Source organism: Myxine glutinosa, chromosome 1, assembly GCF_964187855.1.
Source record: "Myxine glutinosa chromosome 1, kmMyxGlut1.1, whole genome shotgun sequence".
In the NCBI taxonomy this organism is placed as follows: Eukaryota; Metazoa; Chordata; class Myxini; order Myxiniformes; family Myxinidae; genus Myxine; species Myxine glutinosa.
In genome coordinates this window covers 151,571,275-151,598,814 of record NC_136261.1, presented here as the reverse complement: position 1 = coordinate 151,598,814, position 27,540 = coordinate 151,571,275, and the positions used below count along the sequence as shown (strand labels likewise).

Below are 27,540 nucleotides of genomic sequence, written 5' to 3'. Positions count from 1 at the left end.
GTTTGTTAATTAGCGAGGAATTATGGGTAAATTAATCCCCTGTATGTAATTGCCTCTGTAATCTTTTCCTGTGTTCCTTATGACACCGCACTACACCCACCTAATAACGAATCGGCCCTTAACTGCACTAATTAAAAACCAACCGGAAACTAGACATCAAGCACTATCACTGATAACACCGACTTGGTGAGTGCAGAGGCACAAAGGTCCGTGAAGCCACGCCCCAAAGAGCAGTGATTGGCACAGAGACTGCTAAGATGAGACTCGCTGATAGGAGCGGACACGGAGACACCGTGGGATGACATCAGAGCCTCAAGTACAAAATAGTTGGAACAGCAGACATTTTCTCTTCTCGCATCTTCTCGTTCTGGATTCCATAGCGAACGGCCGCTTATCGGCTCTTGCGCAAGGAAGATTCATCACGAATGGTCGTGTTCTGACATCTTGATAGTGATCGTGAGGAGGAGGAATTGCGGACTGAGAACTGCAGTTTCCCAAGCAAGAACGACGAGTGGACGGGCGCTGCCTGCCCGCTACGCTCTCGATGATGCCAGGAGTGAGCGGACACGCAGCGAGGCCTAGTTCGTACCAATGAACGCATTTTCCCGCCAAGGCCTCAGATGATCTTTGACGATTCCTGATGAGATACACCAGCTGATTTGAGCTATGAGCCACAAACTACACGTATTTATTTTCCAGTTCTTTTATCCCTTGTGTTGTAATCGAGTCTGTTTGGGGGTGCTCCGATTAGGAATTTTAGTTTTATTTGGCCGTGTTTTATTTTGTGACCGGCATCTTCTTTAATAAAGCCGGTAATTTTGTACAGTATAAATTCCTTGTCGTGTGAGTTGATTTATTGCAGGGTCGAGGGCGTCGGGTGGAGCCGTGTCCAGGTAAGTTCGTCACCCCCCTTTCCCTCGCGTGTAATGAAGGTCCGCCATTGAATTGAAAGCCTCGGAGTGTTAAGCTCGTTTGGTCATCTGTGCCACCCTGTGGTGTTCACCAGAAGGTAGTCACACGACAATACTTCAGAACATTACGAAATTGATTCTATTGCATGACTTCATCATTTCAGTTTGTTGGATTTCACTCAGGAAGAGGCAAGTAGATGTAAAGATGAGTGGAAAGGCAGAGGTCCCCCTCCCACCCCAACAAGAATCATAATTCCTTACAAATAGTTCAGAATAGTAACTAGACTAGCGGTAACCCGTGAAAATCACGGGAATAAATAGTGTTTATGTTCATAGAAACTAACTTGTTAAGAAGTGATTATTACCATAAAACCACATATTTAACTTGGTGCAGCATTTTAGGTTGAGTCCAGCATCTCACTGTGCGTAAAACAAAATGGCGCAAGTTATTCAAAACTTTTCACTGATTTTCAGCTTTTATTCCACACTTATAGACATTTGGAGACATACAGTCACGTGAAAAAGTAAGTACACCCCATGTAAAGTTTTGACTTTTTCAACATATTTCAACATACAGCTATTTGATCTTCATTTCAACAATATTGATAGATAAAGGTGATATAATATAACAAATATCATGAAACATTTACATTTTGTAGTCCATTGTATAATTTAAATAAATATAAATGCAAATTTCACATGTGGAAAAAGTAAGTACACCCCTACATTTATCACTACTTCAAATACCTAAAATTAGAATCAGGTGCACCAGCTCAGGTGCAAATGATTAGAACATCGTTAGAGAAGATCTTGGAGGAACCTGTCTTATTTAAACCTCAGACATTTAGTTTGGTTTGCTCTTTGTTGTTGAAGTGTGCGGCGTCACCATGCCTAGATCAAAAGAGCTCTCTCAGGCCTTCAGAAAGCAGGTTATAGATGCCTACGAGTCTGGGAAGGGATTTAAAAAGATCTCCAAACAATTTGAAATCAATCATTCGACTGTCTGGAAGATCACCTACAAGTGGAGAAGATTCCAAACAACTGCCGACTTGTTCAGGCCAGGCCACCCCAGCAAGTTCAGCCTGAGAGCAGACCGCAAGATGCTGAAAGAAGTCTCTAAGAACCCCAGAATGTCATCACGGGACCTACAGGTAGCTCTTGCCACTGTTGATGTCAAAGTGCATGAGTCTACCATAAGAAAGACGCTGCATAAAGTTGATCTACATGGGAGGTGTGCCAGGAGGAAACCTTTGCTGTCCAGAAAGAACATCAGGGCAAGACTAAAGTTTGCCAATGAACACCTCGGCAAAGACCAGCACTTCTGGAACAATGTGCTCTGGACAGATGAGTCAAAGGTAGAGCTATTTGGCCACAGTACCAGAAGACATGTTTGGCGAAAAACCAAAGACAGCATTTGACCACAAGAACCTGATACCAACTGCAAAGCATGGTGGTGGAAATATTATGGTTTGGGGCAGCTTTGCTGCATCAGGGCCTGGGCAGCTCACCATCATAGAATCCACGATGAATTCTTCATTGTACCAGAGGGTGCTTGAGGATAATGTGAGGCCATCTGTCGGAGAGTTGAAACTCAAGCGAAGGTGGACCTTGCAACATGACAATGACCCTAAACCTACCAGTGAATCCACTAAGGAATGGCTGAAAAGAAGGAAATGGAGGGTTCTGGAATGGCTAATTTAAAGGCCGGATCTAAATCCCATCGAGATGTTGTGGTGGGATTTGAAACGAGCGGTGCATGCAAGAAACCCCTCAAAATTCGCACAGCTGAAAGAATTCTGCATGGAGGAGTGGGCAAAAATTTCTCACAGTCAATGTCAGAGACTGGTAGACAGTTATAAGAAATGCCTACTTGAGGTTGTTTCTGCCAAAGGGGGCAACACCACCTATTAGAGCCAAGGGTGTCCTTACTTTTTCCACATGCGAAATTTGCATTTATGTTTATTTAAATTATACAATGGACTACAAAATGTAAATGTTTCATGATATTTGTTATATTATATCACCTTTATCTATCAATATTGTTGAAATGAAGATCAAATAGCTGTATGTTGAAATATGTTGAACAAGTCAAAACTTTACATGGGGTGTACTTACTTTTTCACGTGACTGTAGGTATGCTTCTATGGAAGGGTTAGTCATAACTACATAGTATCACCCATATCTTAGGGCGACAGGAACAATAGCTGGAGAGATGTTCCGATTACAAACTTCAGAAATAAGCGTTTTAATGATATAGATGGTATTCACACAAAACCTACCCTGTGCAGTTAACTTGGTGCGAGCCAAATCTTCTGTTTTTGAAGGGTTTTTTTCTTTGATCCAATATGGCTACCAGACCACGTGAGCGATGACATCATAAGTTTGTATTCTCTAATATAATTGTTGCGTCGATTACACTTAATAAATTTCAAACTGATCAGACTAAGCGTTGTCCCTGTCAAATTATGACATCATAATTAAGGCACCAATGACGTCATCATTAACAACACCTATTCCCCATGTGGAGTTCTTAACAATGAGCCATGTTTCAATTTTTTTCCATGGAGCGGTTTTGGAGATAAAGAGGTACAACGTTTTGCTGTTTTTCCAAGATGGCGCCTGTACCACTTGACCTATGACGTCATAATTATCATCAAAATATTCTACAGGAGGAGGTGCTCTTATGGTGAAAATTTAGTGTACATCAGACCAACAGTTGCAGAGAATTTTCTTTTTTCATACTGATAAGATCAAGCGTTGTACTTGTCAAATTATGACGTCATAATGAAGGCACCGATGACATCATCATTAACATATCTTATTCCCCATGGGGAGTACTTGACAATGAGCCTGTTTCATTTTTTTCCCCATTGAGCAGTTTCGGAGATATAGAGGTGTAACGCATTTCCAAGATGGCGTCCGTACCACGTGACCTATGACGTTATAATTTTGAATAAAAAATTCTACAGGCGGAGGCACTCCTTTGGTAAAGTATCATGTCAATCGGACAAACAGTTGCCGAGAAAATGAATTTTTAAAATGCAGACACGCAACACGTACGCACGCCACAATCGCCACATGTACGCAACCGAATGCCTAACGCTGCTTTTCACTTTGTGAGCGCAGGATAAAAAGTATCTAGTCTGTGATGAAATGATCATGGGTGTACACAATGGTAAAGTACACGGAATGTGTTTGCAAGCAAGTTTGCTTGTAAGTAATATAATATTTGTGTTAAACAAAATGCAACGCAACAAATTATACGAGCACGTATCTGGTCTTTTTGTTAACATTTTAAACACTCAAATCATCACTTTATTTGGACTTTCAGTTTCATATTATCAGGTGTGTAGTCTTACTTTGGAAGAGATAAAAGCACTTACCAAAGCCACAGTCTGTCCTGGTTCTACTGTAAAGGTAACATTCTTCAGTATATCTTTCCTATTACACAAAAACATAGACAAAACTCAAAACTCCAATAAAAAGCTGTTTTCATTACACAGAACAGATATTGAGGCTCATGCATTAAATTGCATACAATGGAAGGTTGAAATACAGACTTTGTAGTGTGAAGCAAGTGGGCAAGAAAGAGACGAGGATTAAAAAAAATTAAAGGAAAACACCTCACCCATTCAAGTAACTGAAAGATACATTATCAAATTCAATTTTTCCCTTTGTAAGGTTCAGATTTCCTGCATCGACGTCATCGGCTACCTGTAAAAAAAAGAAAAAAAAAAAAGGTTGAACACAATGAGTAAAGGTTTATTCACCTGAAAACCAAATTATTACGCCAAATAGGTCCACAAATGTGCACTAGAGATTTTGAATAAAGAAGGCATGAAAATACAAGTGAGCTTAACGAGTAGTACAGTACGGATTTGAGAGGAAATCGTTTTCTTCACAAAGTCAAACATTTCCTTTTATAAAGGACCAATAATACTTGTGCTTGAAGCTGTACCTCCTTTTTCTCATCAAACAAAGAAAACATGTTCTCCATGTCGATGAAGGAGCTCTGAATCATCCTACAGAAAGACGGGAGAAATTCAGTGAGGCACAAATTAAATGTAGATGAAGAAGTGGGAGTAGCTGTAGGGGGAATTAAATTAGCACAGATTTCTGAGCTTAGCAAAGTGTCTGATATGCCCTGGCCTTACGAAAACCAAGCTAATGGATGAAATTGCTGTACTCAAACCCCACTCCCATATGTTTAAACCTCATTACTCAAACATCACTCACATGTGTTCAACAACATGCCACCACAACATCATTGCATGTTGCTATTGTCGCGCCTGTAGCTAGTTAACACCATCCTTGGACAGATGAGCTGAACCAATTTTAACTCCCGAGGCGACCTCCCGATTATGGCAGTTATTGCGCGCGCGAGAGGGAAGAGACACGACGCGTTTGACGACACGAAATACGGGTTTAATCCGAAACCCAAAACCAAGAACGAAACAACAAAGATTGTACTGATAATTATTTACAGCAAATAAAGCGCGGAATGAGAATAAAGAAAATAAATGCTGAGGTAAATAAATTCTACTTCGAGGATCCTCTCATACAAACACAAAAACGCACACAGGGTATAAGTAACAGAGCAACAATTCCTCTCCGGCACTTAGCTGTCCCCAAACGGGTCCTGTTGGTGAGGTCGGCAGCGGTGGGGTCCAGAGCCACCAGGTAGGAAACCTGACAAAGATGGCGACGTCGAACGCCAAGCGTCGAAGGTGCCCGGGGATGAGGCCAGTTGTGAAGACGGCCCTCTTTCTTTCTCCTGGTGTTTGGGGAAGGACAGCGCGGCCTCCAGTTCGCTCGAATAGCCCAACCGTCAAAGATCCTTCACGATCGCCATAGAAAACCTCTCTTCCAAAGGCACACAAATATGGCCCAGCTCCTTGCTCAAGCAAAGACCAACCGCTTCTTCCTCTTCCCTGGCGAGAAACAATCGTGAAGCATCTTGCTGCTACTCACACTCTCACTCCCCGAACCAATCGCCGAGCTGCTTCTTCAAGCCCGCCTATGTCATCCGGCCGCGTCACTCGGGAGGTGTTGCCTGCTGGTCCCGTTCACCCCCCCCCCCCCAACAAATCATGGTCGCTCCGCCTCTCCTGGGCGGATCTTTGCTGTACGTGTCCATGGAGCATGATTAATTTGGCTGGGTCCTGCTTTGCTTGGCCAGTGGTTGTTATAATTTTAGGGATGGCCAGAGAGGGTTTCACGCACAGGGGAAATTATCCTTAAACCCTATTACTATAATTAACACATCATCATCCCTCGTATGATGAACATTTAAACACAACCTTAAGCTACATTTTTCCTACTTAGTACATCGAAATGCTCCTACACATCACATGGTCCATACGATTTCTATACAATTCTACCTTTCCTACTGTATTCTCTTACCTACCCCCCATAAACGTAACACTTATCAGTGAAGTGAAAAACCTGATGATATTTAGAGGATGGCATGGCAAAACCTGATGATGAGGCCCAGGCCCATTTTTTGTTGCATTGTTTGTAGCTATAATTTTTTGAATTTTGGTATTCTAAAAACAGGGAAATGGATACTGCAAGGGTTGCTGACGTCAATTTACAGGAGCCAATCACAGGGTAGGGGAAGGCGGGGCAAGTTGAGCATAGGGGTAAGTTGAGCCACCACCTCCCAGCCAGTTATGAATGAGTCAGACTTTGTGGTGGCGCCATCTATAGATGCCCCATTGCATAACTCCAAATTCTGCCATATTGTTTTCTAAATTGAAACAGAAACCAGTGTTGCAGAGGGAAAAATCCAATTTTCAGCCATAAAAGTAAAAAGGTGTAAAACAGGTAAGTTCACGTTTCTTCCATATGCAGCATAGATATAATATGGATATCAGATGACAATTATTGTTAGTCCAGGTATGTGTCTCCATTCTTGTCATAGACTTTAATACGATGGATGCATAGAATATGTGTGTATGTGGAGACATCTCAGAAAGTTCAGACTGGGGTAAGTTGAGCCAGACCCTACGGGGCAAATCGAGCCATGGCTCAACTTGCCAACTCATGTTGGTGGAGATAATAATAATTAGCATTTATAATGCACTTTTCCCCAAAGGCTCAAAGCGCTTACAGAATACCATATTATTACCCCGGTCATTGGATACATTGCGAGCCTGCACCACACTGGGTGTACCATCTCCACTCCCCGGGGAGCATTCCTTGCCGTGCTGCCATTTCAAGTGCTCCGAGCAAAGCTCGGGCAAATGTGCTGGCAAATCGAGATTTGTGCATTACATTGCTCGGGTTGATGTACTGAATGGAGAGGAATTTCAGTTTGAAGGTGTCTTCCTGCAGAAGGTTGCTGGAAAAGTTGGATCTGACAACCCAGTGTTTGTTCCAAACCCAAAGGATGAAGCAGGATTTGAACTGGAAGACATCGTGCGTAAGCTGCCACAGCCTAAGTGCATTGGCAGTTCTGTCCGTGGTTCTGGACAGCTTGTGTTCAATTGTGACTTGTCAGTTTGGCAGCTTAATTGACTTGATTTCTGACATGTTTTAGTTTTAGTTCCAGATCCAAATGATGAAGCTGGCATTGATGAGCAAGATATTGTGCCTTAATTGCCAGTCTGACTGTTGGCCTTTCTGGGTGTATTTGGGACACTTTTGTTTTATTGTGACTTAAAACTGTGGCAGCTGTTTTCAACTCAATCCAGCTGCCACATTGAATTATAACCATGAACACAAGGTACATGTAAATATTTCGTTCAGTGTTGTAACAAGTACATTAAATATTTTTCAGGCAGACCAATTTTTGTACTTCAGTTATCTTTATTTGGGGCAATGATCAACTATTTGGGATACTTTTTGTTTAATTGTGACTTGAAACTGTGACAGGTGGATTGAGTTGACTTTTCTTACCACAGTTGACAATCTTGTTTTTCTATGAGAGTGACTCAATTTGTTCGTAACTGATTACTATAACCATGAACACAAGGTAATCATTTCGTTCAGTGTTGTAGAACTTTACAACATTAAATATTTTTTCTGGCAAAACAATGGTTTTCTACTTTAGTTATCTTTATTTGGGGCAATGATCAACTTACCCCTATGTGGTACAACTTACCCCAGAGGTTGGATCAACTTACCCCTCAGGCGGGCAAGTTGAGCCATTTGGCCTCCGTTTTTTCAAAGGTCACAGTGACTTTCAGTGTGGGGATAGAAAGTAAGAACTAGCTACAAAATGTTTCCCAAGGATTAAATTAGAAGGCAAGATACTCATTTGTGCAAGATCATCAGTAAGTTCAGTCCTAACATTCCAAGAACAAAAACTGGCTCAACTTGCCCCGCCTTCCCCTACATAGACTCACACAGCCAATCAGCATCTTCTCCTGACTTGTCGCCAAGCCACACTAAGCAGAGTTCACGTTTGCCTTGCCTGGGCATTTGATGCGAACAATGAAATCTTTTTGGCCAAATCAAATTTTTCTTGACCTTTCATCACTGCCCAGGTTCTTGGTGATTAATATAGTAACAACTTTGTACGAAAAGTGGTTTGGGAGGAGGGCCCAAAATTATCTACAGACACTGGATGCTATTATATAGAATACGGTACCATGCTATAGTTAACTAACAGCAAGTAAAACTTCAGTCCTTTGTGTTAACATTCACTGCGAGTGATTTTGAAGCCATTCTGATAGTGCACCGCAAGCCCACTTCAAACTAACAAGGCCAAAAACAATGATGCATTTGGTGTCTCACCTGTAATAAGTGCCAAACCAGTTTAATGGGATGTATAACTGCATGATGTAGGTGCAAAACAGGACAAAGTCACCAACCTGCAAGCATCAGGCAGCATACTCATTAATCAAGCTGAATACTCATTTTCATCTTTGTGATACACGTTTTTTTTTTACTGTAATTCTATTTTTTGTGAAGAGCTTTTCATTTTAGCTTTAAAATGTTCGTAAAAACCTTTGAAATAATATGAAAAGCGCTAAAAAAAAATCCAATCGACGAATCGGCAACCCCTCCCTCCCCCAACCCCATATACCTCATAAGACCCAAATTCTTCCAACACCCTGAACAAACATTGCTACATCATGGGTGATTAAGGTCGTGGTGAAGTTTCATCGAAATTGTGTGTGCAGTTTCTGAGAGGAAGCAAATACATATTTTGGGGGGCAACACCCACCCACCCCTCCCCCCCCCCCCCCCCGTAGACCACCAAAGGGGCAGATTTTTTTCAATGCTGTGAACATACTTTGGTACATCCTGCCTGCTTGCTTTGGCCTTGGTGTTATCATCCTCCACCATTGCCTGTTGATGGTCCTGTTGATGGTCCTGTTCGTCTCCTCATCATCTCTTCGTCGTCCTGCTCATCTCATCGCCTGCTCGGTGCCCATCCTCTCATCGCCTGCTCCGTGCCCATCCTCTCAACCGCTGCCACCAGAGATAAGTCGCCATTTTGTGTCCCTCGCACCGTCTGTGCTTGTGACTTGACGCCTTAGTTTTTATCGGATTTATTTTACTTCATTGTACATAGTTATTATTGATTTCATTCTCTGTTTATTTGTTCGGGATTAAACCCGTTTGGTTTTATTCAAAGCTTTATCCCGGTGTGTACCTTGGTTAGAATAGGTACACCGTTATCCCTACATCCCTGCGTGTCGTAAGAGGCGACGAAGAGGGTTGGCGTCAGGAAGGGCATCCCGCGATAAAAACATTGCCTCAAAAAGAGAACCATGACAATTACAACTACATATGGGCAGGATACAGCCCGAAGTGGAGATCCGTTTCTGAGGTTTGGGACATGGAATGTAGGGACAATGACAGGGAGATCAGAAGTGGTGGAAGTATTGATCAGATGAAGAGTGGACATATGTTGTGTGCAAGAGACGAGATGGAAGGGAAGTGGTGTGAGAATGGTGAAGGGTAGGCAGGGACAGAAATACAAGTTTGTGTGGCAAGGGTGCCTGGAGGGCGTGAATGGTGTTGGTGTCCCGTTTTCTGAGGAGTTTGTAGACAGTGTGGTGAGTGTGACTAGAGTGAGTGATAGGTTGATGATGGTGAAAATGATGATTGGAAAGCTCTTGGTGAACGTCATCTCGGGATATGCTCTGCAGGTTGGTCGGAGCGATGAAGAGAAGGACAAGTTCTGGTGTGCGATAGAGAAGCTGATGGAAAACATGAAAGATGAGGAAGTTGTTGTGGTAGGAGGAGACCTAAATGGACATGTGGGAAGGAGTATGGACGGTTTTGAGGGAGTTCATGGGGGTTACGGATATGGTGTGAGAAATGGAGAAGGTGAAAGGATTTTGGAGTTTGCTGATGGAGCTGATTTGTTGATTTGTAATACTCAGTTCCAGAAAGAGGATAATAACCTTGTTACATACACGTCAGGTGGGTCGACGACAACCGTTGACTACCTGATGGTGCGTAGGCGAGATAGGGGGCACCTCCGGGACACAAAGGTGATCCCGGGGGAGGAGGCTGTTTCACAGCACCACTTGGTTGTCTGTGACATAAGGGTGAAAGGTGCGAGGAGAGCTCGGCGGGTGAAGTACCAACCGAGAATGAAGGTGTGGAGATTGAAAGAGGTGACAGTAAGGGAGGCATTAAAAGAGAGGCCGAGTAGGGTAGAGGATGATGTGGTTGAGCTTGAACGTGGTTGGATGTCAATGAAAGATAGTCTGTTGGGAGCCGTTGGTGAGGTATGTGGATGGACAAAAAGACCACCGAGGCACTCGGAAACATGGTGGTGGGATGAGGAAGTTGGAAAGAGGATTGACGAGAAGAGGAAGAAGTTCAAGGAGTGGCAGAAGGCGTAGGGTACGGGAGCAGAAAAAGCAGAGCATGAAAGTTATAAGGCAGCCAGGAAGGCTGCAAAGAAAGAGGTAGCAAAGGCACAGGAGGCATGTAGGAAAATGTTCAGAGAAAGCTTGGATTCGGAAGAGGGTCAGAGAGCGGTATTCAGGATTGCAAAGCAGATAGCGAAAGAGAGGTGTGATGTGATGGGGGTGAGTTGCTTTAAGGATGAAGTGGGACAAATCATTGTGGACCCAGATGGAATTAAAGGAAGATGGAAGAGATATATGGAAATGCTGTTGAATACAGAGAATGCATGGGATGGCAACATAGAGAGTAACCCAGTTTTAGGACCGGCAGAGAAGATAACTGAGAAGGAAGTTGAGGAAGCGATAAAAGCAATGAAGAGCAGAAAAGCAGGAGGGCCGACGGGAGTTGTGGGAGATATGTTGAAGGCAGCAGGAAGTTGGGGTGTGAAGAGAATGACGGAGATCTGTGATCTGGTGGTGAAAGAAGGCCGCATTCCAGTGGATTGGGAACTGAGTACCCTCGTCCCTCTATACAAGGGGAAAGGTGACCCTCTGGAGTGTGGCTCGTACCGAGCGATAAAGTTATTGGAGCATGGAATGAAGGTATTGCAAAGGGTGTTGGAGAGGAGGATAAGGAAGAAGGTGAAGATCGACGAAATGCAGTTTGGATTTATGCCAGGAAGAGGAACGACAGACATGCTCTTTATTGTGAGGCAGTTGCAGGAGAAGTACATGGAGAAGAGGAAGAAATTGTTTCTTGGGTTTGTTGATCTGGAGAAAGCATTCGATAGGGTTCCACGTGAAGTATTGACGTGGGCATTGAGGAAGTTAGGAGTGGAGGAATGGTTGATCAGAGTAGTGATGGCAATGTACAAAAGAGCGCGCACAGCTGTAAGGACGAATGAGGGGAACAGTGGTGAGTTTGAGGTGAAGGTGGGAGTGCATCAGGGGTCGGTACTAAGTCCACTACTATTTGTAGCTGTGATGGAGGTGCTGGCTCAGAACGTAAAGGAGAGTTTACCGTGGGAGTTGTTGTATGCAGATGATCTGGTGTTGATTGCGGAAAGTATGTTTGGACTGAAGGAAAAGATGAACAAGTGGAAGGAATGTATGGAGACAAAAGGTCTGAAGGTGAATATAGGAAAGACGAAGGTGATGGCAAGTGGTAAAGCATGTGGTGAGGTGGAAAGAACTCCTTCATTCCTCTTTTCTCCCGCCTCTGGAACAAACTTCCTCACTCTCTTCAATCCCACTCCACCCTCCAGGTCTTTAAAACAGCTGTTCACCACCATCTCTTATCCTCCCCCATCCAAAACCTTGATCTTTTCTACCCCCGCTAATTTCGGTCCCCTTGTGTTTTATACCTCTCCCCCCCCCCCCCCCCCTCCCCTTCCCACGCCTCCTGCCCCCAAGCCCTCTCCCTCCCACACTTCTCCCTGCTCTCAAATGTTGTGGTTGTGTGCTTCCCCTTCTCTCCCCATCTTGTCTTCCGCTCCCTCTTTTTGTATATTTTGTTTGTCTGGTTGATTTGTTTGTGAAATAAATGTTAGCTCTTTCACGAGCCTCGATTCAGTATACAACAAAAAAAAAAAAAAAAAAAAAAGAACTGGGAAGTGGCCATGTGCTGTGTGCAGGAAGGGTGTCGGAGTGAACTCCATTCGATGTACAATGTGCGCTGAGTGGGTTCATCAAAAATTTAGTGGTCTGAGAGGGTCATTAACCAGTGCGGCAGCTACATTCAAATGTAAGGTGTGCACAGAGGGAGCTGCAGATGGAGGAAATGTTGAGTTGGATCTTGGAGACGGCGTGAAGCTGGAAGGTGTGAAAACATTTTGCTACCTCGGAGACATGCTGAATGGAGAAGGTGGATCAGACTCGGCAACGGTTGCAAGAGTGAGATGTGCATGGAAGAAGTTTCGGGAACTGAGTGGCGTGCTGATGAGAAGGGGAGTGTCGTTGAAGCTGAAGGGAAAGGTGTATGCTGCATGTGTGAGAAGTGTTGTGATTTATGGGAGCGAGACATGGGTAATGAACGTAGAGCAGCAACGAAGGCTGGAAAGGGTGGAAATGCGAATGGTTCGGTGGATGTGCGGAGTATCGTTGAGAGCCTTCCCATGCCCCCCCCCCCCCCAAAGCCCTCGCCCTCTCTCAGATCTCTCGATGTCTCCATGTCTCTCGGTCCCTGCTCTCAAATGTTGTGTTTGTGTCCTTCCCCCTCTCTCCCCATCTTGTCTACCGCTCCCGATGTTATATGTTTTATGTGTCGGTTTGTCTTTCTGTGTGATTAATGTTCGCTCTTTCACGAGCCTCGATCTTGTATACAAAAAAAATAAATAAAAAAATAAAAAGAGAGGAAGACAAATGATGAATTGAAAAAGATGATGGGAATAGAGCCTGTGATTGATGCTGTGAAGAGGAACAGGTTGAGATGGTTTGGTCATGTGTTGAGGAAGGATGAAAGTGACTGGTTGAGAAGAGTGATGGAAATCAATGTAGAAGGAAGTAGAGGACGGGGACGCCCGAGAAAGACTTGGCTAAAGATGGTGGAAGAAGACATGCGGGCAAGGGGGTTAACAAGGAGACATGCAGAAAATAGGGCAAAATGGAGAAGATTGTCATGGGGACCGCAAGGCTAACCCCCGCTCTAGCAGGGAAAATGGCCTTAAAATGCATGTTGTTGTTGTTGTATACTTTGGTACATCACGGCTGGTGAAGGTTGTGGTCAAGTTTCACCAAAATTGTGCATGTAGTTTCAGAGAAGAAAGCAAATACCTATTTTGGAGAAGAAAGCAAATACCTATTTTGGGGGGTCAAACCTGGACCCACTTTGACCCCCCCATGGACTCCCTTAGACTTTGATTTTCTTAGTGCCATGAACAAACTTCGGTACATCACGGGTGATGAAGGTTGTGGTCAAGTTTCATCGAAATAGTGTGTGTAGTTTCAGAGGAAAAAGCAAATTCCTATTTTGGGAGGTCAAACCTGGATTCACTTTGACCCCGGTGGACACCCTTACATCCCGATTTTTTAAATGCCGTGAGCAAACTTTAGTCAAAACACAACAAATATAATTTGTGCCAAGTTTGGTCACAATCCCTTAAGAGGTTTCGGAGAAGACGTTGCAAGTGTTTACGGACTGACGGATGGATGGACGACGCTACATCGCATAAGCTCCCCTGAACTTCGTTCTAGGTGAGCTAAAATGAGAGGACAAGTGTGGAAGTCTGTTCAGGAGATGATAATCATATTCCCCCTCCCCTCCGTATGTGTCTGAACCCTTACTTTCCTCCAATCCCCTTCTCAATCATTCCTTTGTTATGTGTCATTGTGTTTTGCTAATAGCGAACTGTCAATCCAGCTCCTCAAACCAAGCGGATCGCCTCTGAGGATAAAGTGGTAGATCTGGCAGGCTGCGCTAAGATAAAGACCACCACAGCCTGCCAGCAACAGTGGTCTTGCCAAGGCATGAGAGTTTGCAGGGTGAGCCAATTAATGCATGGTTGTGGGGTAAATGAGTGTGGTTGTGTGGTCCCAGCCATGCGGTAAATGAGAGGGTTGGAGGATGGAGAATGTAAAAGCTCAGCACCTAGTGCTAGTGGTCAAGTTTAGCAGGGATTCAGTCCAGAATCCAGTTGGGTAGTTCAATTCAGCGGAGAGGTCAGTATGGAAAAAAAGAGCATAATAATCGAGGAGAGACACTAAAGAGTCAGGGATTTCCGATGGTAGGAAGGATTCTGTTAAACAATCTGTTAAGCTCTCTTGGACAAGCAACATTTCAAAGTATGCCTCCAAAGCCAGATGCCGACTGGGCCTTCCTCCATTGTGCAAAGTCCTTCCTTGGCACACCTGAACTCCTATCCACCTACAAGGCTTTCATCTGCAGCTTGCTTGACATCTTGCTCCCTGTCTCACGTCTTGTTCAGCTTAATGCCATGGAAACTGAGACTTTCAAAACCATTGGACTCTCTCGTGATGAAGCTGAGTCTATAGGCCTACCACTTCACCCTCATTGACAGGTCGGTGGTCTCCCTGCCTTCTTACACCTCATTTCTGGTCTTGCTCCCACCACCCTCTCCCCCAAAGTATCTGCTGGATGCACGTGGTCCACCAGCAACCCGCTCTTGGTGAAATTGTCTAAATCCATAACCACTGCTCACCTCCATTCATTTATTCCTCTCTTTTCCTGCCTGTTGAACCGCTTTTCACACTCTCTTCAATCTCATCCTTCCTTCCGGGTCTTCAAGACAGCTGTTCACCACTATATCAGACCACCCCCCATCCACAGCCATGATCTTTCCTACTCCCATTAAATCACCCCCACCTCTTCCAAAAATTATGCTTTTGTATCCACCTTGTCCACTCCTTACATGCTCCCCTAACCCTCACCATTACCCGCATTCAATTCCCTCTTTATCCGTCTTAGTCTACCATCTCCCTGCGTCCTGCTGTTGGCGTTTCCTCTTTCTCCTTCTGTTCCATTTATTATGTTGTGTCCTGGTCTGTTCTGAGTCCTATCTCTTCCACGAACTGAGACCATGTGTAAAAAAAAAAAATACAGAATATGTCCGGTTTATTGACAGTGGCCTGGATTGAAAGAAGTCAGGCTGGAGCGTTGACTTCGGATGTTTGGGGTCAACACAATTAGGGGAGTAGGTGTTGGGTCAAGGTGAGACAAGTTTGCAGGGGTAGGGTGAAAGGGAGGCCTTGAGGGGCATGATGAGGGTGAAGGGTTTAGTGGGTGCGGTGCGGGGGGAGGTTTGAGTAGGTGAGGTGAGGGGGAAGCATTGATTGGGTGGGGTGAGGAGGGATGCAGAAAGGGGGTACTTGAAGTTTTGAAGGGATTGGGTGGAGTAGGGAGAAGTGGGAAGAGGGGCCATTAAGTGGAGGGATGCTGATTCCAAATTCGCAAACTGGACAAACGGAGATAAATATCAAGGGATGAGAGGTAAGGATTTTTGTTTAAGGCATGGAGAAAGGTGGTGCAGTTGGTGTTGGAGGAGGGTTGGTGGACCAAACGCTTAGCTGACAGACAATTTTGGAAAACAATCTTAATTAATGAAGAAGATGAAGAAGATAAATAGATTTTGGTGAAGAAACATAAGAACACACGGCATACTCCTCATAAAGAATTAAGGAAAGTAATTTAGGAGTTGCCGAAGGCGAGAAGAAGAGGCCATTTCGTTGGGTACAAAGCTTGTTTATTGTACAGAAATCTCCAGCAACTGCTCGCGAACGGAAGTCATAACGGCTTATAGAAAACCAAAAACCCTCTTCGGAGGGCGTGGCTCCAACAGCCGCGCGTGCGTCACGACCACACAACCAAATGCCCGTGCGCGTGGGTTAGACCAAACATATGGTATTGGTAACCGTCACATGCGGATAAGATAACCGCGACATGTGAATAAGGTAACCGCTACATGCGCCCCCCCCAGAAGGCACGCCACGGGCGTGTACGTAGTTCGCAGGCGCGCTCGGCAGTGCCGAGAAGGCTCGAGCAGGGCCCGGCCCCGGTACACGCGAAAAAACGCAGCCGTGGGGTTGAGCCGACCGAGGGGCTGGTCAAGGCCTCGGGGGAGGCTGCCGAGGTTCCTCGCGGGCCTCCCGAGGATGTAGAGTTGGAGTCGTAGTTGCGCGAGTGGCGAGCAGCGGTAGCAGTTGTAGTTGCAGCAGTAGGAGTTGCGGGAGTGGCGAGCAGCGGTAGCAGTTGTAGTTGCAGCAGTAGGAGTTGCGGGAGTGGCGAGCAGCAGTGTGCGCGAAGGTAACGAGGCTCCAGCGCGCGCGAAGGTAACGAGAATCCAGTGCGCGGAGGTTACGAGCAGCAGTGCTCGGCCTGTGTGCGCAGAGGTTACAAGCAGCAGTGCTCGGCCTGTGTGCGTGGAGGTTAGGAGCAGCAGTGCTCGGCCTGTGTGCGTGGAGGTCACGAGCAGCAGTGCTCGGCCTGTGTGCGCGGAGGTTACGAGCAGCAGTGCTCGGCCTGTGTGCGCAGAGGTTACGAGCAGCCGTACTCGGCCTGTGTGCGCGGAGGTTACGAGCAGCAGTGCTTGGCCTGTGTGCGCGAAGGTTATGAGCAGCAGTGCGCGCGAAGGCGACGAAGTAGCCGTGCCGCCAACGCCTCGTAACGGCGTTCCTTCGGAGGGTCCCGGAGCAGGCTCGCCCCTCTAGTCGTAGAGGAGGAACCGAGCGCGATGCGCGAACCACATGGCCGCTCGTCGTTGCTAAAACTCCGGCAGTTCGAGTTTAGGTCTTGTGGAAGAAATTGCGGTCGCAATACTGCCGTGTTCATTTGCAGCCCCCGAAGACGTTCAGGGGCGACCGAGGTCACCAGTTTAGGAGTTTCCGAAGGCGAGAAGAAGAGGCCATTTCGTTGGGTACAAAGCTTGTTTATTGTACAGAAATCTCCAGCAACTGCTCGCGAACGGAAGTCGTAACGGCTTATATAAAACCAAAAACCCTCTTCGGAGGGCATGGCTCCAACAGCCGCGCGTGCGTCACGACCACACAACCAAACGCCCGTGCGCGTGGGTTAGACCAAACATATGGTATTGGTAACCGTCACATGCGGATAAGATAACTGTGACATGTGAATAAGGTAACCGCTACAGTAAAGCATTTTAAAATGTTTTTAAAGGAAGAAGGAAGAAGCATTGATATTCGATGAAGATTCAGTTTGGAGATTTGGAGAAAATAAAAGGGAAAAGAAAGGAGACCCAGAAGTACAGGCCGAAGAAAATTCAAGTAGAACGAGAGCAATGTGGAGTGGAAAAAGCGTTTTTTGTTTGTTTGTTTTTTGTTTTTAAGCGAGAAATCAGACAACGTTGAAGAGAGGAGGTATAAGTAAAATATTTGGGAAGAAAGAAGCAAAGCAAAGAATACGTAGACAAATGGGACACAAACTTTTCATAGTTGCTGTCCGAGGAGCAGCTAGAGTAGGCCTTGGACAACACAAAAACTAATTTGACAAATATAGCACAGACAAGGTAGGCCTACGTTTAACAAGGAATATTGGACGGGATATAACAGCAACACAGGGACAGAGATATATCAGAAAAACGCGACGAATCTGGTTCAGAAAACTTTGCTTTAATGATGTGGAAGCGGCAGTGGCAGATTAGAGCAACACGTGGGAAAAATCCCTGAACCGGAAGTTTAAATGATATATCGTGTGATTGTTAACCACTTAGACAAATGAAACACCTTTAGTAAAGAAGACCAGAAAATGGGCAAAAAGATTATGCACTAATTTGTCATCACCAGTGGAATGTAAAATTGGCCGAGTTCAACAAGGGCCCAAAGAATGTCAGATGAGCGAGCATGTGTATGGAACTTACATTCATCTTGCCATCGGTGACAAAATGTGCACAAAGGAGGGCACCAGCAAGAAATCCCAATCCAATCACGATGTTCTGACACTGATTGAGCATTGCCAGTGACGCATTGGTCTTCCACTCAGCACTCTACAACAGAACCAGGTTTTTAGTCCGCAGAAAACATTCACCCAAACCAGGCCTAGTCGTTCCAGTACAGTTCTAACACAAGGCTGTATTCACAAATGACTGCAAAGGTGTGGTTATAAAGTCAGAAAAAGGGATTCAACGGAGAATATATATATATAGAAAGAATATATTCAAAGAAATATGAGGAAGGAATGACCTTTATATGTAATAACCCAGCAGTAGCTGGGCTAAATAATAGGTACAAGGTTTCCTATGAAATGATGATTGTTTGCTTTTCTTTTCAAGTTGGGAAACAGTGATTGTTATGCCTAGGTCACACATAGGCGGATTTGTCGGCGACTACTGGCGACTGAAAAAATCGCCACCACCTGCCGACAATCGGAATGAAACCGTAATGGACGGTCTTCTGTAGTCGTGGTTATCCTCCCCAGGTCGGCTGCAGTCGGCAAGAGTCGCAAAGGGGCCAAAAAGTTTTTAAAATGTTTAAAAACGGCGCGCTCAGTCGCACTCGAAAAAAATCCGCCATGCTGTCGTGATGGAACCGCCATGCTGTTGTCGGTATCCGTAATAAGAGCGTAAAGCGGCCGCAACCCAGTCGCTCATAGTCTTCCGCAATCGCCCCAGCATCGCCCCACCAGCCAGCACGGCAGAGATGCGAATGCCATACGGCCTTCCTGCGGCATCTTCCCGACTACGGGCCGACACTGTTGCGGCTGCATATCGACTACAGTAGAACTGCCACGTCTCCCCTGCGGCTATGGGAGACTGACGACGACAGCAGTAGGACTAGTGGCGGCCGAGTTACGGCCATTGGCGACAGAGATACGACTGCCTGGCGACTGCATTACGACATACCACGATTCCATGACAAGACAGGATGGTGTGAGGGTCTCCGTGGAGTGAGGTCCTGTGGTGCCGACAAGGATATGGCTTTATTGTTTGGACTTGGGACTTTTGGGAACTTTATTTTTGGGACTTTGGTCCTTTGGAAACTTTATTTATGGGACTTGGGACCAGTGGAAATGTTGGAACCCATCTGTGGATCCGCAAACGGGTCAGCCCATCGGCCGATGGGACCGATCCACAGATGGGTTCCAACAGAAATAATTTGTTGGACTTTATTTCCATTCTCTCTCCCTGCAGAAAAGTTTGATTATTACATTACAATGATACATCTTTATTAACTTTCTTATTGTACATCAAACATCTTTATGCTTCATGTCATACATCATTGAAATGAATAAAGTGAAATGTAAAATAGAGAAATAAAGATTTAAAAAGTTGTGTGAATCGTCTCCAATCGCCGGCGGTCTTATTGCAGTCTTGCGGACGTCGGAGTAAACCGCCACCCGGCCCCAATGCAGTCGCCGCGATCCGCCATCGGTCGTAATCTAGCCGCCAGACTGTCGCCACGCTGCCGCCGTGCATCCGCAATGCAGTCGTCGTCGATCTTCGACAGTCGCCATCCCACTCGGGGCGTCGTCGCAATGCAGGCGCAATGTGGCCGCCTGCAGTCGCCATACTGCCGCCTGACCATATTTGACCGCCCGAAATCGCCAGTAGTCGCCGAAAAATCTTGATCGCCGGCAGTCGCCAAAATATCCGCCTATGTGTGACCTAGGCATTAGTGCCATACATTTAATTATATATTCGAAGAGAATCTTGTGGGAAAATTTTTTTTTAAATGCCTCTGCCCCCTGAAGGTGGCAGGAGGGATTATGTTTTCAGGTTGTCTGTCCGTCCGTCCGTACAGGCTAGACCTAGTTTTTCTCAACAACTACATGTCCGATTGAGACTAAACTTTGAGGGTAGGATCGGCACTCACGTAGAATGATTTTTGACAATTATGATGTCATAGCTCACGTGGTATGGCAGCCATCTTGGATTTAACTCGAATAATTAAAAACTTATTTCTCAGAAACCGCTGATTCGAAAAATTTGAAACTTGGCACATTGTCAAGTACTCCCAATGGGGAACAAAAGCATGATACTGATGACATCATCAGTGGAGTGGTATACCAGCCATAAATGTTTTAAAGGAATTCCTTGTCCTAAAAATCTGAAATTGCATGCACATGATCAAGGACCCAGTTGTATTGAAATATTAAATTTAGGACATCATGGGTCACATGGTTTGGCAGCCATATTGGATTGAAGGAAAATATTAAATAATGATATCTCAGAGACCACTTACTCTATTGATGCAAAACGTTACAAATGTCATCCAACACCATTGCTGCATATAATTTGAAAAATATGACATCGTAGGTCACGTGGTTTGGAAGCCATCTTGGATAGTGAAACTAACTTTATCCAATCAGCACAAAACTTCACAAACGTGATCCCCTACCCATACATATGCAGAGTTTACATTTTTGATGTCAAATGTCACATGGTTTGGCAGCCATATCAACTTGAAAGCTGATTTTTTTTAATGCCCTCTCCGAAACCACTTCACCAATTGATATGAAACCTGTCCTGTCTGGTAAAAATGTGAGACTTCAAAACAGCTGAAGGGATTTAAATCAAACTTGTTTTTTAGGACAATGAACAAGGGCATCTACTTGTTGTCACAGGCAGGGACTACACGGAGGCATATTGGCGACAGTCGCATTCCTCTAATTTTTAGATATAGCAGCTAAATATCAGCTATCAACTACAATTCGCAAATAGCTGGGACAATATGCTACTATTTGTGAGGTAAAGGCTTAGATATGAGCACATGTTTCTTTATGCAGAATTATGCAATTCCTACACCACGAGAGTTGTCCCTGCCTTGGTTAATGAAATTTCTGAAGATCACAGCAAAATGTGGAATGACTTGGCCTGCACGTAGCTGCGACATATGCGACATATTGGCAATTCACAACAATCAAAACACAGGCCACACACGACCAGCTCGTGCATGCAAGAACCCAACGAAAGTGTGAGTTCAGAAAAGGTGAGTCTGCAATATGGCACTTTCAAAATGACGTATGGATATTAAACGAGGCCTTTTACGCATGCAGTGTGTGTGTGTGTGTGTGTGTTTGTGTGTGTGTGTGTGTGTGTGTGTGTGTGTGTGTTAACAGTGACTCGGTTCAGTCCGCTGGGCACTTTTAACCTGCCGATACTAGCGCGAAATTTGTGATTTCAAATAATCTTTTAAACATAATTTTCAGCATTTGGACAATAGAGTGGCAATTTCAAAATGGTTAACTGTAATGTAGCTTGACAGAATCGACAGACGACAATCATTTGTCGTACATTTATTTATGAACTCTCGGCATACAGGGCCATTTCACGTCCACGTCATCTGCACTCTGACGTAACTCCCAGAAACGGAAAGAGACCCATTTGAACACGGGGAACATTTTGCACATCCATATATGACATTAACCGTAATTGTTCTGTTCCTGAATGAAGATTGGACTCATGGAAATATGACAAATATCCCTGGATGAGACTAAGGTGTGTTGATTTATACTATAATCTCCTGTTAATACAATTAGCAGCCACAGTGAATATAGAACAAACACCCCCCCCCCCCCCCCCCCCCCACACACACACACACAAACAAACACATTTCAACTTTTAGCAACAGATGCAAAAATCTAGTATAATTTATCTTGTGGCCCCATAACCAAACAAACAATTTAGTTACAGTTTTGCAATAAAGAGACCCCCCTCTAGTTAATTACACGACAACATGTAGCCTGCAGTAGTCAGTTATATCTTATTAAATGTAAAGATTAGCTCCCTTCCCATTGTGTAGTAATTAAAGCAGATGTGCATTGAGTTAGGCAGGATTTCAAACCTTCGTGTGGTTGAACGAAGATGTTGGTTCATGTGCAAGGAGGCGTGGCTAAAAGAACAGTCCACATGAACAACAAGCGATCAATGGCAGGTCGTGGACACGTCACCAGCAAGCGGCCAATGGTAGGTTGTGGAACCTTCTCAAAGGAGGTAGGGCTGAACGACCGCACGTCACCAACCTCGGCCAATGGGAGGCCGTGGAACATTCTAGAAGGGGTTTCTACCCGATAAAAACCCGCACCCATCGCACTTCGGTCTCTCTCTCGTCGTTCGTCCTTCATGCTCGCTGTCCTACGTGCTGGTTCGTCCTTGCTGCGCTCCACCTTCGTTCCCCGTGCTGATTCTTCATCCGGGCTGGGTCGTCGTCTGTGCTGAATCGTTCCTCGAGCTAGATCATCGTCGTGCTGACCTTGAAGCGGCAGTTCGTCCTTCGGACCTTCCTTCCCGCTGCGCGTCCTGATCGGCACGTGTGCTGCGAGCAGGAGCTGGCGGACCCAAGTCAGCGTCAGCACGTCCATCGGTACAAGTTTAACCGGTGTGATTCATTCCCTGTGTGAGTGAGCAAGGCACCTGTTGGGATTAGGCTGGGTAAGGATTGTTAAGTCTGCTTCTCGTCCTTTTTCTGTGCAATTGTAAATAAAAGACGTGCACGTTTTTGTCTCCTTTCAACCTGCTAGTGTACGTCCTTTCATCCATTGGCCCAGCATCGTTTGAACCAAATTTGACTCCTCAATTATGTCCGTAGATCACGCAGTATAAACCGCAATTCACACCGCGCAACCACTCGGCGCACTCGATTGGAATAAGGTGTGGAATCACGAAAGGGTTTAACTCCCGGTTTTTCCAGCCACACGGTCTCGAAGGTATTTGGGTCGTGACTGATAACACCTCACCCGTGGTTGGGAGATTGGCAATTAAAGTTGCTTCGCAACCCGTCGACTGCGAGTTTAGTCACGGCCGGAGGCCTGTGGACCCGGTGTCTGAGGGGAACTGGGGACTTCACCCCCTCCCCCCCCCCCCCCCCGCCCCCTTTTTAGTACATCGACAGAACCGGGATCCGCAACAATATATTTATAACAGCCCTCACAACTCTCATAGCTCCCACCTACCAACATGATTAATAGTAAATTTATCCTGATAGTAAGTATTAATAGTAATAGTAAAGTAAATTAATAGTAAAAGTATAGTAAACCCAAATTGACAAAATCACAGACTGGTCAAACAAGTGGAACATGTCTTTCAATCCTGACAAATCTCACACTCTTACTATGTCTCTCCGAAAAGATCGACTGGACAACCCTCCCATCTACTTTCTCAACAATCCTCTCCAAGAAGTTCTGTCGCTCAAGATTTTGGGTCTCACTATCTGCCATGATCTTTCTTGGGAAAACCACATTTCCAAGCTGGCCTCCAAAGCCAGTCGCCGACTGGGCATCCTCCGTCGTGCGAAGTCCTTCCTCGGCACACCTGAGCTCCTCACCACATACAAGGCTTTCATCCGCAGCTCAATGGAATACTGTTCTCCCCTATGGGCCGGTGCTCCTGCCTCACACCTAGCTCGGCTTCACGCTGTTGAAACCAAAGCTTTCAGAATTATTGGAATCTCCCGCGATGAAGCTATCTCTGAGGGCCTTTCACTCACTCACCGCAGGCAGGTAGGTGGTCTTTCTGTCTTCTACCGACTCCTCTCCGGCCTTGCACCCCCAGCTCTCTCTGTGCTCTGTCCCCCAAATATTCCTACAGGTCGCACAAGATCTGCCAGCAACCCTCTGATGGTTAAACTGCCGAAATCTCGGCTCTCTGCTCACCTTCACTCTTTCATTCCTCTTTTCTCCCGCCTCTGGAACAAACTCCCTCACTCCCTTCAATCCCACTCCTCCCTCCAGGTCTTTAAAACAGCTGTTCACCACCATCTCTTATCTTCCCCCATCCAAAACCTTGATCTTTTCTACCCCCGCTAATTCACCCCAGATCCACCTTGTTTGAAATTCCAACTTCTTTCCTGGAAGTCCTGGCAGTGTCCATATGTTTTATACCTCTCCCACCGCCCCCTTCCCACGCCCCCCCCCCCCCCTAAAGCCCTCGCCCTCTCTCAGATCTCTCGATGTCTCAATGTCTCTCGGTCCCTGCTCTCAAATGTTGTGTTTGTGTCCTTCCCCCTCTCTCCCCATCTTGTCTACCGCTCCCTATGTTATATGTTTTATGTGTCGGTTTGTCTTTCTGTGTGATTAATGTTCGCTCTTTCACGAGCCTCGACCTTGTATACAAAAAAAAAAAAAAAAAAAAAAAAAAAAATATCATCATTATAAACTTATCCTGTTCACATTCAAAATCCCCAGATATGTCCTTCCAATCGATATTCAAAAACACCTAATCCAGATATAAATAGTCCATTCACTCGTAGTGATCCATCAGAGGTTTGTGCAGCAAACGCCCATCGACTTGGGCCTTGTACCGATCCACATGTTTGGCAGTTTACAGTACGAGCAGCTTCCCGTTCAGTGAACTGGGAAAGTTCTCCAAATCTTTCGTTTATGCAGGAGCACATCCCTTTCTCTCTGGTACTTCTCCAAGTATTTTGAGCTTATTTCTGAAGCTTTGTCAGCCATTTTAAGTAACAATACTTATCTCCGACACAATATACTTTATGATGCACTGAAAGGCAAAATATCATCGGGTTTCTGCGCATGCGCGCCGAGCATTTGGAGGTGGGATACATTATTTTGAAAGTGCCATATTGGCCAGTATTTGCTAAACAATCCTGAATGTCATGCAGTTTCAGATTGTGGCCCGTGTATGTAGCATGGCACATTGATGCATTCTTGAAGCCACATTTATACGCACACAATCTCCTGTTCTTTTTAAACAAAAAGAGTTTGTACAAACACTTCACTTGTTTTGACCCTGCTGCAGCATTGTGGTCTTAGCTGCAGCATCTCGCTGCCTGACAGCCACGACGCATATTGATGTCAGCAGGAGTCCTAAGAGCGAACTGGGAACCAGGTCTGATTATTAAGTGTTTTGAGTCTGCATATCCAGTAATATTATTGTGTGTGCCCCAATGAGTGCAAGACGAAAAGCTTTGGCAACGTCTGTTCTTCTTTGTCTGTTCTTTTTGCAATACCGTTACCGATGAAAAGGTAATGTATGATTGCTTTTGCCAGGCTGCCACGAGTTAAAATATTTTTTGCTTTTTCTAACCCAGTTTAATTATCAGTGCCTCATATGCTTGACTCATAAATACATAAATTCTCAGTGACTTTATTCCTAAATTCAAGAATGTGAAGTGAGCCACGACTGATCTCATACAGCTTGGATATGTAAGGATTCATTGACTGTCTTTAGTTGGCTCTGTTGAGTGCATAAAAGTGCTGTGTACAATCTCAGCATGTGTCTCTAAAGGTTTAACTTGGCAATGTTGTAGTTTGGAGCTCAAGATGGTGTGATTGGTGTGACGAATCAATAACCCATAACCACAAAAAGTCAGGATTGTGGGTATATTTTATGAATAGAAAAAAGAAACCCATCTTCCGTCAAGTTTTTCACCGTTATAAAGAAACAAAACCAGTGACAATAAATAGCAGCAAACAATTTATACATCCTCATGAAAATTAGGGGAGATTCAGCCAAGATTTCATCAGGATTTTAGCCAAGAGATTCTGCAAGGTCTCACCTGGTACTCGAGGATAGCCTTATTATATCGTTCTACTTCATAGCTCTCTGCATTGTAATACTTCACCTGCAGGAAGAAGAATTGTATCAACAATTAATGGGTGATGCATATACTGCAGTTCAACTAATGCATAGAGTTGATTTGTCATTAAAACTAACCTTCAGTGATAAATAGCATCCCTCCAAATTTGTCAATAATAATTCACAGGGATTCCTTCCAAATATTGAAATAGACGACTCAACCATGGAGGGATTGTAGCTATCACCATCTTTGTTCAAACAAGTTTCTGGAAGATGTTATTGGATTTTCGCATGGTGGTATAGTATTTTGGAGTGCGCCATGTTACATGATTGTTACGTGAAAAAGAGTGTGCATTAATGGATATAGAAGAGCAATTCATTACAGTTTTTGTGCTATGCTGTTGTCCTTCTGGATGTAACTTAGCCAATACCAACTGAGGGAGTTGATGGTTACCTTGGATGGCTGATGAACCATTATTCATGGACAGCAGAGGAAATATTGGATTACACAGGACAATGGAGAGATAAAAACCATTAAGATCTGTTAATAGTATTCTTGGCTTGCAAACCAGCAGTCATGAGTGGAGCAGGACATTCTAACAGTAGTAGTAGCATCAGCAGCAGTAAGTGTTTGTCAGTCTTTATGAGTGGGACTCCTCCATTGTTGTCTCCCTAGGTTGTTTCTGCACACTATCTCAGTGTTGTCCTGGTGCAATCTTTGTCAAACTAAAGCAATGCTGTCAACCTTGCCGGTGACCATTTTAAAAAGGATGTCTCAAAAGGATGTCTCTCGTATTCCCCCTTCTCCTCCAGCGAAGTGCAAATGATACATTTAGCTTTATACATCATCGCTGGTCCAAATACATTTATTAAAACCACTAAAGAGGAAAGAGGAAAAAATAATTGACAATTTGATTGGACAAGCACACATAATTCAGCATAAAGATAGCCTCAACGCTTTGAGGCACGAACAAACAACAACAACATGCATTTTAAAGGCCATTTTCCCTACTAGAGCGGGGGTTAGCCTTGCGGTCTCCATGACAATCTTCTCCATTTTGCCCTATTTCCTGCATGTCTCCTTGTTAACCCCCTTGCCCGCATTTCTTCTTCCACCATCTTTAGCCAAGTCTTTCTCGGTCTTCCCCGTCCTCTACTTCCTTCTACATTCATTTCCATCACTCTTCTCAACCAGTCACTTTCATCCTTCCTCAACACATGACCAAACCATCTCAACCTGTTCCTCTTCACAGCATCAATCACAGGCTCTATTCCCATCATCTTTCACAATTCATCATTTGTCTTCCTCTCTCTCAACGATACTCCGCACATCCGTCGAACCATTCGCATTTCCACCCTTTCCAACCTTCGTTGCTGCTCTACGTTCATTACCCATGTCTCGCTCCCATAGATCATAACACTTCTCACACATGCAGCATAAACCTTTCCCTTCAGCTTCAACGACACTCCCCTCATCATCAGCACGCCACTCAGTTCCCGAAACTTCTTCCATGCACATCTCACTCTAGCAACCGTTGCCGAGTCTGATCCACCTTCTCCATTCAGCATGTCTCCGAGGTAGCAAAATGTTTTCACACCTTCCAGCTTCACGCCGTCTCCAAGATCCAACTCAACATTTCCTCCATCTGCAGCTCCCTCTGTGCACACCTTACATTTGAATGTAGCTGCCACACTGGTTAATGACCCTCTCAGACCACTACATTTTTGATGAACCCACTCAGCGCACATTGTACATTGAATGGAGTTCACTCTGACACCCTTCCTACACACAGCACAGGGCCACTTCCCAGTTCTTTCCACCTCACCACATGCTTTATCACTTGCCATCACCTTTGTCTTTCCGATATTCAC

At 44.9% G+C, this 27,540-nt stretch overlaps 1 protein-coding gene across 6 annotated transcripts in view; it reads right to left on the bottom strand.

The window, feature by feature from the left end:
- Positions 1–27,540, bottom strand: part of ABCB6 (ATP binding cassette subfamily B member 6 (LAN blood group)) — a 129,124-nt gene that overhangs the window by 44,391 nt on the left and 57,193 nt on the right. For all 6 annotated transcript variants that reach the window (XM_068120014.2, XM_068120022.2, XM_078778571.1 and 3 more), the window contains exons 10-15: positions 25,649–25,714; positions 18,055–18,180; positions 8,652–8,728; positions 4,870–4,933; positions 4,540–4,625; positions 4,295–4,352 (exon numbers count right to left, since the gene is read on the bottom strand). In XM_068120014.2, coding sequence (XP_067976115.2) covers positions 4,295–4,352; positions 4,540–4,625; positions 4,870–4,933; positions 8,652–8,728; positions 18,055–18,180; positions 25,649–25,714 — 477 coding nt within the window. The remainder of the gene's footprint in view (positions 1–4,294; positions 4,353–4,539; positions 4,626–4,869; positions 4,934–8,651; positions 8,729–18,054; positions 18,181–25,648; positions 25,715–27,540) is intronic.